The sequence below is a fragment of the Mesocricetus auratus genome, unplaced genomic scaffold (assembly GCF_017639785.1).
Source record: "Mesocricetus auratus isolate SY011 unplaced genomic scaffold, BCM_Maur_2.0 Super-Scaffold_100007, whole genome shotgun sequence".
Classification (NCBI taxonomy): Eukaryota; Metazoa; Chordata; class Mammalia; order Rodentia; family Cricetidae; genus Mesocricetus; species Mesocricetus auratus.
Genome location: NW_024429191.1, coordinates 13989880 through 14002229, shown reverse-complemented (window position 1 = coordinate 14002229; position 12350 = coordinate 13989880). Strand labels below are relative to the sequence as shown.

The 12350-nt window shown below is 42.1% G+C and overlaps 1 protein-coding gene across 7 annotated transcripts in view; it reads left to right on the top strand.

The window, feature by feature from the left end:
- The window catches only part of Kcnip1 (potassium voltage-gated channel interacting protein 1), a 364140-nt gene that overhangs the window by 338593 nt on the left and 13197 nt on the right, over nt 1-12350 (top strand). For 3 of the 7 annotated variants that reach the window (XM_040748436.1, XM_005071950.4, XM_040748434.1), the window contains exons 2-5: nt 10002-10126; nt 10581-10650; nt 11196-11266; nt 12183-12290. In XM_040748436.1, coding sequence (XP_040604370.1) covers nt 10002-10126; nt 10581-10650; nt 11196-11266; nt 12183-12290 — 374 coding nt within the window. Of the gene's footprint in view, nt 1-361; nt 420-5024; nt 5058-10001; nt 10127-10580; nt 10651-11195; nt 11267-12182; nt 12291-12350 lie in introns of those variants that run through there. The other 4 variants (XM_040748435.1, XM_005071947.4, XM_040748437.1 and 1 more) reach the window with 3 other exon arrangements.

The following is a 12350-nucleotide window of genomic DNA, read 5'->3' as shown; positions in this document are numbered from 1 at the left end:
TCACTACAAATAACAATACTTTAACTTCTTCCCTTCCAATTTCTATCCCCTTAATCTCCTTTAGTTGTCTTATTGCTCTAGCTAGAACTTCAAGCTATATTGAATACATATATAGAGAGTGGATAGCCTTGTCCTATTCCTGATTTTATCTCCATTTGAGTTTATCTCCATTTAATTTGATGTTTGCTATCAACTTGGTATATGTTTCTTTTATTATGTTTAGGTGTATCCTTTGTATCCGTGATCTCTCCAAGACTTTTATCATGAAGGAGTGTTGGATTTTGTCAAAAGCTTTTTCAACATCTAATGAGATGATCATGTGTTTTTTCTTTCAGTTTGTTCATATGGTGGATTACATTGACAGATTTTCATATGTTGAACCATCCCTGCATCTCTGGAATGAAGTCTACTTGATCATGGTAGATGATCTTTTTGATGTGTTCTTGGATTCAGTTTGCAAGTATTTTATTATTTTTACATCTATGTTCATGAAAGATATTAGTGTGTAATTCTCTTTCTTTGTTGAGTCTTTGCATGCTTTGGGTATCAGGGTGACTGAGGACTGATAAAATGAATGTGGTAATGTTCCTTCTGTTTGCATTTTATAGAATAATTTGAGGAGTAATGGTATTAGCTCTTCCTTGAAAGTCTGGTAGAATTCCGTGCTAAAACAATCTGTCCCTGGGCTTTTTTGGTTGGGAAACTTTTAATGACTGCTTCTATTTCCTTAGGGGTTATAGGTCTGTTTAAATTGTTTGTCTGATCTTGATTTAACTTTGGTAGGTGGTATCTATCAAGAAATTTGTTCATTGCTTTAGATTTTCCAATTCCAATTTAAATCTCTGGATTTCCTTGGTGTCTGTTGTATGCTCCACTTTTTGTTTCTAATTTTGTTAATTTGGATATTTTCTCTGTGCCTTTTAATTAATTTGTATAAGGGTTTGTCTATCTTGTTGATTTTCTCAAAGAACCAACTCTTTGTTTCATTGACTCTTTGTATTGTACTCTTTGTTTCTATCTTATTATTTCCTATGTTTATGTTTGCTTCTTTTTGTTCTAGAACTTTCAAGTGTGCTTCCAAGTTGCTAATATTAGATCTCTCCAAATTCTTTATGCAGGCACTTGGTGCTATGAATTTTCCTCTTAGTGCTACTTTCATCGTGTTCCTTAAGTTTGGGTATGTTGTGCCCTCATTTTCATTGAATTCTAAGAAGTCTTTAATTTCTTTATTTCTTCCTTGACACAGTAGTCATTCAACATAGAGTTGTTTGATTTCCATGAGTTTGTAGGCTTTGCGTTGTTTCTATTGTTGTTGAAATCCAGCTTTAATCTGTAGTGGTCTGACAGGATGTAGGAGGTTATTTCAATTTTCTTGTATTTGTTGAAACTTACTTTGTGACTGAGTATGTGGTCAGTTTTGGAGAATATTCTGTGAGGTTCTGAGAACAAAGTGAACTTTTTTGTGTTGTGTGAAATGTTCCACAGATATCTGTTAGATCCATTTGGTTCATAATGTCTGTTATCCCTAGTATTTCTCTGTCTAGTTTTTGTCTGGATGACCTGTCTATTAGTGACAGTGGGGTGTTGAAGTCTCCAACTATCAATGTGTGAGGGTCAATGTGTGACTTAAACTTTAGTAATGTTTCCTTTACAAATATGGGTGCCCTTGCTTTGGGTGTATAGATGTTGAGAATTGAGACGTCATCTTAGTGGATTTTTCTTTTGATGAGAATGAAGTGTCCTTCTCCACATCTTTTAATTATTTTTGGCTTGACGTCTATTTTGTTATATATTAGTCACTACCCCAAGTTGATTCTTGGGTCCATTTGCATGGAAAATATTTTCCAACCATTTACTCTGAGATACTGTCTGTCTTTGATGTTGAGATGTGCTTCTTGTATGCAACAGAAAGATGGATTCTGTTTTCCCATTGATTCTGTTAACCTGTATGTTTTTATTGGGGAATTGAGTCTATTAATGACCAATGATTGTTAATTTGGTGGTGGTAGTGTGTGTGTGCATGTACGTGTGTGTGTGTGTGAGAGAGAGGGGGGGGACAGAAAGAGAAAGAGTATGTTTCCCTTCTTTTGATTTTGCTGATGTGAAATTATTTATTTCCTGTGTTTGCATGGGTGTAGTTAATCTCCTTAGGTTGGAATTTTCCTTCTAGAACCTTCTGTAGGGCTGAATTTGTAGATTAACACAATTTAAATTTAACTTTGTCATGGAATATCTTGTTTTCTCCATCTATAGTGATGGGAGGTGTTGCTGGTTATAGTAGTGTAGGCTGTCACCTGTGGTCACTTAGAGTCTGCAACACATCTGTTCAAGCCCTTCTGGGTTTCAGAGTCTCCATTAAGAAGTTGAGTGTGATTTTAATAGTTCTGCCTTTATATGTTATTTGGCCTTTTTCCTTTTTCCCCCTTTACTGCTCTTTCTTTTTTCTGTACTTTTAGGATTTGATTGTTATGTGGTGAGGGGACTTTCTTTTCTTGGCATTCTGTAAGCTTCTTGTACTTTTATAGGCATTTCATTGCTTATGTTAGGAAAGTTTTCTTCTCTGATTTTGTTGAAGATATTTTCTAGGCCCTTGAGCTGGGTATCTTCTCCCTCTTCTATCCCTATTATTTTTAGGTTTGGTCTTTCCATAGTGTCAGGAACTTTTTAGATTTAGCATCTTCTTCGGCCACTGTATCAATTTCTTCTATCGTATCTTCTATGCCTGAGATTTTCTCTTCCATCTTCTATGTTGTGTTGGTGATCTTACACATATATCTCCTGTTCACTTACCTTTATTTTCCATTTCCAGGATTCCCTCAGTTTGTGTTTTCTAGATTGCTTCTATTACCATTTTCAGGTCTTGATTAGTTTTATTCATTTCCTTCACCTGTTTGTGTTTTCCTGGATTTCTTTAAGGGGTTTGTTCATCTCTTCTTAAGGGACCGCTATCATTCCCATACGATTGGATTTAAGGCCATTTTCTTGTGCTTATACTGTGTTGGAATATCCAGGGTTTGCTGTAGTAGTATAGGTGGGCTCTGGTGGTGCCATACTTCCCTGGGTGTTATTGAATGTATTTTTACACTGGCCTCTAGTCACCTGGGTTTAGGATTATTATCAGTTTAGGTGCTGGTTTCTGAGCTTATCTTTGTTGGATGGATGCTGTTTTGGTTGTTTATTCCTCTTGATTTCTGGTCTTATGACCTAAGTGGCCTGTGGTTTTGTGACCATCGAGTCTTCAGGTCCATTAGTGTGTCTCTGCTGGGGTTTTGGTGGCCTGTTTGAACTCTGGGGTTTTGGGTGCTAGCTTTGCTTCTCTGGTTCTGGGATTCTAGGAACTGGTGTGACCTCTAGGTTCTGGATACTCATGTGGTCTCTGGGGTTCCAGGTACCTAGGGCTCCAGTAGAGCAGACGTCTTCTGATGTTCCTAGTACCTGAGTGGCCTCCAGTAGAGCAAGAGTTGTCTGCCAGGTTGTGGACTATGGTATGGAGTTTAGGGGAGGAGGTGCCATTGGGGACTGCTGGTAGGCTCTGGGGTTCCTAGTACCAGCATGGCCTCCAATACAGTGAGAGTCTTCTGTCAGGGGGTGTGGGTCAGAATATGGAGCCCAGGGAAGGGGGTGCTGTTGGGATTGCTGGGTGGGGCTTAAGGGGTATTAGCAGGTGATGGGTGGTATCTTAGCTGGGGTATAGCCTCTGGTAGAGCAGGAATTTTCTGCCAGGGGATTGTAGGCCAAGATCTAAAATTAAAGATTTTAATACAGCTCATTAAAACTGATGAGGTGGCTTAAGGGGTAAAGCTACTTATCACCAAACTTAATAACCTGAGTTTGATCTCTGGGATCATGTGGTGGAAGGAACAAAAGCAGCTTCATAAGTAGCCCTCTGTTGTTCACATATATGCCAGACATTTACACACACACATACACACATACATTCACACACACACACACACACCAACACCACTAATGAGAGTGATCAAAGGGGTAACTAAATGTAAATGAATTTCTCCCACACACCACAAATTAGGAGATTACGGATACCCAGCTCTCCATACTACCCCTCTTGGGACCAGCATGGGTAGAAGTCATTCCAGTCTGGGCTTCTGGAGGTGGAGGACTAAAACATACTGGGGATGCTGGCTGGACTGTCTGACACACCTTTGTAATAGGTGCTAACAAGACAGGAGGCAGTTCAAATAGGAACCCACACAGAAAAGCAAGACTGACTAGCACATAGACCTGAAAGGCCAGCAGGAAGGCTTTCAGCAGAGCTCCCTGGGAATGAGACTCACTCAGATCACCTGCATGGGAGGTTTTCCAGGTCTTATTTTTCTCCAGTGTTTCATACAAGGCACAGTAAAGGACTTAACCTGCATCCACTCTGTCACACATTCTAATATGCTAGTAATTAACATCAATAGTACTTTTTCTTTTCCACATATGACTTGCTGATCATGCTCAAGAAAGGGGGAGAGAAGCCAAATTGTGTAGCTTGTATGCTCCGTGAGAGCAGAGCATAGAATTGCATATTCATCGATGTATAATAATAATAGATGCTTCACCAATAGTTGTTGAAGAAATAAATTATCCTACAGGATCCATAGCTTAATCACAAAGAAGAGAGAGGTAATGGGGCCTTCTCGTGGTGGCGGGGGTCTTAAATGCCACTCTTCAATCAAACCTCAAACCTGTGGGTATTTACAAGACGCCATCCACATCTGTGCATCCTCTGCCGCGTGCCATCCCATCTCTCTTCAGACTGCATGACTGCATGGCTCAGAGCATGCTGGACGAGCCCTGCTGGTGGCATGGGCACTGGGAGGTGACCCATTGCTCGTGCCTGCTCTCACTGGGAAAGGGATGGGAAATCCAGACTCTGCTCTGTTGAGGAGAGGCCCCTTGTATATGTCAAGCTGAATGGTGACCAGGACTTCCTCAGAGTGCCTCTCCAATGACAATGAAAGTGTGTTGTTCCTTTTAAATGAATTGAATTGGTAAAATGTTTTCTTACTTTTTCCTAGACATCGCCTGGTGGTATTACCAGTATCAGAGAGGTAAAAGAAAAAAAGCCCACACTAACTTGACTGTCTCGGTCACATTACTTGAAAAGGAAGAACTTCTCAATCAAGTGTATATAAGTGTATATTCTGCAATTAGCTTTCTTATTCACCAGATTTTTGTGCCCCTTGTTAGCAAACTCGGTCTGTATAGAAACAGCTAGGGGTGTTCTTTTGGGGCTGAGGTTTAAGAAAAGCTTTGTTCACCCTAAGAGACTCATATTTTTCCTTCCATGGTAAATGAATGTCTAGAAAATAAACCTCAGCGCTGAGTTGTAGCTTAAGTATACTAACTGTTTAGAACAAATGATCTGAATTTCTCTGTCCTCCTCCCCTCCCCCAACATGGTCCAGACTGCCAATTGAATCAGCATTTTTAAAGCAGTTTTGCTTTATCTGTTTTATTGTATTATTGTTTCCATGATCTACTTCAAGTTCTTTGTGAAATGCTTAAATAGAGACAGGAGAAAGATAGGTGGTGAGGAGGTTAAGCGGTTCTGTATCAAAATCCAGACACAATAGCCTCCAAGTCATGCAGGAAGAGTAATGGCATTAAAAAGAGCCTGAGGTGATGCATGCGTGGTGCAATCCTTTAATTCCAGCACTCAGGAGGCAGAGGCAAGTGATCTTGCTGAGTTCAGGACCAGCCTGGTCTACAGAATAAGTTCTAGGACAGTCTGAGATATGTAGAGAGACCATGTCTCAAAACAATAGAAAGAAAGAAAAGGAAGAAAGAAAGGGAGGGAGGGAGGGAGAAAAGAAGGAAGGAAGGAAGGAAGGAAGGAAGGAAGGAAGGAAGGAAGGAAGGAAGGAAGGAAGGAAGAGTCCTAGGTGAATGATGGGGACTCTGGTGACTCTACTTAACCAGAGTGTACAGCCCCTGCTTGGCTCTAGTAGATGATGCCCTGGTCAAAGTTGAAGACTCAAAATTTTCCAAGAGAAATAGAAAACTCAAACTTGGTCATGGATTTCTTGTCTATAAACATTAGCAACTGGCTTAAAATGTATTTTATCTATTCATAGAAAATATGAATTCTATGAGCTTCTATGTATTTCTTACAATCAAAACCTCTCTTTGGACTACATTCAAACCAAGGATCACAATTTTACAGCCTCAGAATGGAATGGGTGGATGGGTGGTTGTGAAGTGTGGCCCAGATTTGCCTTCTATCACACATACACACACACACACACACACACACACACACACACACACACACTGGAGAAACTGCATTCTAAGCAAGGTAGGAGGTAATCATAGGTTTGAGTCATGGCCCTTGTAATCAGCCAGAGAATATACTCACTGCCAAATGTTCCCCAGGTGTGAGTCTTGTACACATGACTTGCACACAGGCATGACAGTTGTTAGGAGCAGTAGTACATCAAGGCTAGTCACAAGCCAGCTTACCATCTGTGCTCCAATGAAGCAGAAGCCACTGTGGGGAACATATGGAAGCAGAATCTGATGGCAGAGTCCTGGACTGGCTGGAATCAAGGTCCAGCTTTGTCACTGTTGGCCTATGTGACCCAAACCTCAGACAAAAAGAGCTAATGACCGAGCTTGGGAAAGACTGACAATAGAAGACCTTTGCATGGACTCTGTTTAAAAGATGCAGAATTCATTGGCGATATAGGGGGCTTGATAGAATGCACTTTTCTTAGAGAGTCTGAAGTTTTTATCCATTCTTACACCCAGAACCCCCCAAAACCCTAAAGTATTAAAAGCCACTTATTCTGAACTATACACTGTTTTGCCTGGAATTCTCTACTGTAGAATCCTCTACAATTTATTGTTCCAGCTCACATTCACCCCCCCCAAGTGGCAGACATTCATCACCTTGTGAGTCACTTATAGTTAGAAAATCAGCTTCTCTATTAAGTGATTTCTAACTATCAGGAGGGGAGGGCACTAGACCACTCATCCCCACCACCACCATACACAAAGTCCCATGAAGGCAGTTAATAGATTTCTAATAGAATATTACAAAGAGAAGATAATTCTCATTGATTTTTATCAAACAGAAATTTCCATACCATTAACCTCAAGATCAGTTTTCATTAAAACTCAATCTGTCTTAGTAGTTAGTTCATCATTATCTTTAATAATGAAAATAATAACAGCATGCAGCACATAGCATTGAAGATTCACCAGCACTAAAGTGGTAAGGAGGCCACCTGTGTGTCAATTCTGGTTTTATCTAACCAGGGAGCTGGACCAGTGTCTCCTCTCTACCGGTCCTGCCTAGAGACATCCAGGGAATCCCTGACTGGCTACAGGAAAGATGTGAAAATCACCCTGCCCAAACTTCACCTGCATACATTTAGAGTGACCCAGAACAAAAAGGCTACAAGGTGGTATGAAAGAGAGGAAATGTCCAAATGTGGGCAAGTCTAGACAGTTGCAAAAACTGTGTACAAGTAAATTATTGATTTCCATGTAAAGGCAGTGACTCATGAGGGTCACAGTGACACAGGTTTGCCAAGGTTAAAGTCCATCTCACACCAGGCAAAGACAGCAGTGCCTCATGAAATTTTGCCTCCAAAATATCTCACAAAAGTTCTGCATGCATTTATGCATATACTGGACTGTTACATAAGTTACAATTTTACTTACTGGTTTAAGCTGCTATTATCCATCAGTGGCTATTCCCTACATCTTGAGTCTCAAGGACTAGAATTTCTCCTGTCATGGATGTGACCACAGACTCGTTATTAGTGAAGGATAAAGCCAGAAAACAGAAGCTTGGCCATCAATAGCAGAGTATTCACAGCCTGCAGAATCTCTGTAATCTGGAACTCTATCCTGCCTTCAAGATAGCAAGCCTATCATTGGTTAATAAGGAGAGGTCCCATCTTAATAAAGTCTGTGTAATAGCTGGTGTCGCAATAATTAGCACTTTGTGAGCAAGGTGATGAGTGCTGGTTCTGAGTTTAAAAAATCATAAACGTTTAAATGTCTGCAAAGAAATTCCCTTAGCTTATAAGGAATCCAGCCACAGGGAGATTAAGAAATAGAACAAGACCACAGAGAGAGAGAGAGAGAGAGAGACAGACAGACAGACAGACAGACAGACAGACAGACAGACAGACAGACAACAGAAACTTCAGGGCCAGAGGAACATTTGCAGTTAGACACCCTAGCAACAAATTTCTTCTTTCAAAAATATAATTTTCTTATCTATATTTTAATATAATTTTTCTGATTCTTCTTCCTTTACTGGGACTACCTGGGCATGCCCAGTGGATCCTTGAGGGGCACTATGTGGTGTGTGTTATAAACCTCTAGAGCTCCTTGAGAAGTTTCTTCAGATATTCATAGCTAAAGATGCACGTGTTTTTGTGCTAGGACTAACCTGCACATCTCATCTCAGGATGAGTTTGAGATCTCGTGAGGCACCTGTGAGCTACCCGCTTTACACTTATGGGGACTTCCCCTTTCCTTTCTGGGCACTGGCCCTTTGATTCACATAGAAATCTCCTGCATTCAGGTAGTTGGTACTTAGCTCATTAGCAAACTTAGCAATAATTAAAGGCTCTGTGCAGATTATGAGGAAATTGGCTACTTGCCATAATGTAACATAAACAGAGTGCCTTATTCATATGGAATCATTATCTGCCTCTGTCCCAGAAGGATTAGGTGATATGTGCTGCCTAGCACGTAAGAAAGCTAACAGCTCCACTGCCACAATGTTGGAGCTTCCCTCTAACATCTACTACCTTTGGGACTCTGTACACAAAATAAATCTTGATGGATTTGGTTTGCACTAGGATGTAAGTATCAAAGGAGGAGGTGACAATAGCAGAGAAAATCTGACTGGCGCAGAAAGCACAGCCCAGATTACAGAGGGCCTGAAGTTATCGCTCTGGCTCACCCTGTCCTGTGTGTGATGCAAGCCCAGCCTGCCTCCTCTCTGACTTATCGAAGGGCGGCATGTGCTGTGTTCCCAGCAGCCTGCCCATCTCACCCTTGTTTTCACCAGGCGGAAGTGGGAATTGTTCAATATATGGATTTGCTGATGCCTGTATGACAACAACAGGCAGAGTAGGGTAGATGGTAAATGATCCTTGACTGGAATAAATTTACAGAAAGCATTCTGGAGGAGCCCAAAGGAAAGTACTCACTTATCCTGCATGAGGCTAAACTCCTGGAAGCACCACCGATGGATGAACTTTGACTCACTCTGAGGGAAGATCAGTAGATTCAGTTGACAGGCGCTTCATAAACAGTGCAACATTAGACCTTATTTCAGTGCATACACCATTAGACCTCCCATCATTCCAGTGCACACACTGGAAGTTGAGCCCCTGCTATCCAGACTGTTTGTAGAGCTTTCCCAACACCCTGGAAACCTTTACTTATACAAAAGGCACACAAATTGAAGTCACTTCCCCAGTACTTAAGGATATCTAGCAGATATTATGAAATAATACCCTGTCAAATACATTAAGATTCTATAAAATCACATTTAACATACCATTATTTGAAGGCTCTACTAATGTCTCCCTAACATTTCCCTTGCTGGCTCACATGGTGAACATTTATCCTTTCTAAAGATAGGTGTGATTTGTTCCCCCTTCCTACTGGGAAGCTTTCATTCTGCTCTGTTACCTGCATCTCTATATAGAAAGCAGTGTCAGTGGACATTAATTTACATATACTAAGGAGGTAATTTGAAAGAGATGTTTATGTGTGACTGTATTTTGAACCCTTCTACCCTCATCTCCCTATCTGAGATGCTGATGTTCCCTCCCCCTCTGTGCCTGTCACACCTATAGTAACAGAGTAGACAGTTTATGAAACTGTTAATGGGTGGGGAGTGGGATTCAACACCCAGGACCACCTGCAGTGTGACCCAGCCCAACCCCAAGTCCCAGTTCCCAACATCACTCTTTTCACAGCTCAGACTTTGGTTTGTTCTGATGCCATTCCCTCTGCTTCCAGACAAGATCGAGGATGAGCTAGAGATGACCATGGTTTGCCACCGGCCTGAGGGCCTGGAGCAGCTTGAGGCCCAGACGAACTTCACCAAGAGGGAGCTGCAAGTCCTTTACCGAGGATTCAAAAATGTAAGACTCCCAGAGGCTCTGAAGCCTGGTGTGATTTCCCACATGGCCAAGCTCTTCTGGTGCCAAGGAAGTCCCCAGTGTGCAGAGGTTCAGGGAGGCCACTGCTATGAACCCACGCCTGGTGAGAAAGCAAGCTTGCAGGAGGACAAGTCCTCAGCAGCCAGGAACCTCACCCACTGCACAGAAGTGCACAAAGTTTAGAACAGGCTTAACCAGGATCCAAACCTAAACCTTTCTATCTCTAAAGCCAAGACTGTCCCAGCATAGTACCTATCTTGTGATGATTTTCCCTCTCTTGTAAAGTAGCTTTTATGGTAGGGTTGCCTCCAAGGCCCCCCTGGAGATACCCAGTGCAAGGTATCTGCCCAGGAGAGGGCATGAGGAACCTGTCCACTCTCCACCCCCTAGTACAGCCTCCAGCCATCCTCACTCACTCATTCTCCAATTCACACAGGAGTGCCCCAGCGGTGTGGTCAATGAAGAAACATTCAAGCAGATCTATGCTCAGTTTTTCCCTCATGGAGGTGAGTATATCCTTGGGGAAATCCTCCAAGCATCCTCTCCAATGATCAGCCTAACCTTCCTCCAACTCCCCTATCCTTTGTCTCTGTCTTCCTCAGGATCAGAGTAGAATTTATGACAAAAACTTTTCTTTGCCATCTTGGTTCCTTAAACAGCTAAAACAGGTTGAAATTGTATAAACAACATTAGTAAATACTACAGACCATAAAAATCAATAAATCAAAACAAATTGTGGGCAGCGTGATGTTGAACTCATTTATAAAACTAGGTACCGAGGACACTGGACCCCTACCACCTGCCCAGTTGGGAGCAACTCCACACGTCAGGGGACCCTCCATCCTGTGGCCTTCTTGTGTCACCTGTCACCTCTTCTGGGGTCTCACAAAATAGAGACTCAAGTGTCCCACGTCTGTCTTTCTTGGACCCTCTCTATCGTGGGTCTTTTCAGCTTTACACAGGTGTTTCCCTGGTGTGGGACTGTCAGTGTTGTCTCTGCCCTCTGAGGAACCTAATCCCCTGCTCACCCACCTTCCCCTCTACTTTGCAGATGCCAGCACATATGCCCATTACCTCTTCAATGCCTTCGACACCACCCAGACAGGCTCTGTGAAGTTTGAGGTATAGTCTGGGTATCCCCTGGTTCCACAGTGCCTCTCCCTCCAACTCTTGGGATCCTGGAGGAAATGGTTAATTATCAAGTACCTTCAGTTAAGACAAACTTTACTCATTTAGCAAACATTGTCTGAGAATGTAGAAGAGACTTTCCTTGCCCTCTAGATACTCGGGGTGAGGTTGGAGAGACAACTTAAAAGCTCTCTTGTGCCGTGCCTGTGTGGTGGTAGCCTCTGTATTAGCATTTTTCATTTATTAACTTGTTTAACTTTTTAAATAACTTATTTAAATTCATTTTATGTGCATTTGTGTGAAGGTGTCACATCCCCTGGACCTGGACAGTTGTGAACTGTTGTGTGGGTGCTGGGAATTGAACCCAGGTCCTCTGGAAGAGCAGCCAGTGGTCTTAATTGTTGAGCCACCTCTTCAGCCCTCAACTTGTTTAACTTTGATAAGAGCACTACAAGGTAGGGTTGTATTATCATTTTGCAGAAGAAGAAAATAAGGCAGAAAGGCCAAGTGGCTTTTCCAAGGTGAAAGAGAGTAAGTGGCCAAGGGGACTTTTGAATATAGGAGGTATGTTCCCCAGCCTGGCTCATAGCCACTGGAATGTGCAGTCCCTCAGACACTAAGTGACCACTGCAGGTTAGGATCAGCAGGGGAAGCTGAATTTACAGCCAAGGGCTGTCCACACATATGAAGCTCCAGTCTTCCTCAAGGGGCATCAGAAATTGCAATGGTGTGGGTGTGAGAATGGAAGGCAGGCGTTCTTTGCTGGCATTGGCCATTTCTATCCAGCTGGCAGGAAGATGTGGGAGGCACCATTTTGTAAAAGCGCCATAGTCTAACCTGGAGGTCAGGCTTCTCTCCACCCACACATAGCTCAGGGATTAATTTTACTCCTGTCTTTTCCACTTCTTAGGATTTTGTAACTGCTCTGTCTATTTTACTGAGAGGGACAGTCCATGAAAAACTAAGGTGGACATTTAATTTGTATGACATCAATAAAGACGGCTACATAAACAAAGAGGTGAGTGCCCAGAAGAGAACAGAGTTTTCTAAGGAGTAGGTGACAACCAGCAGATCTCAT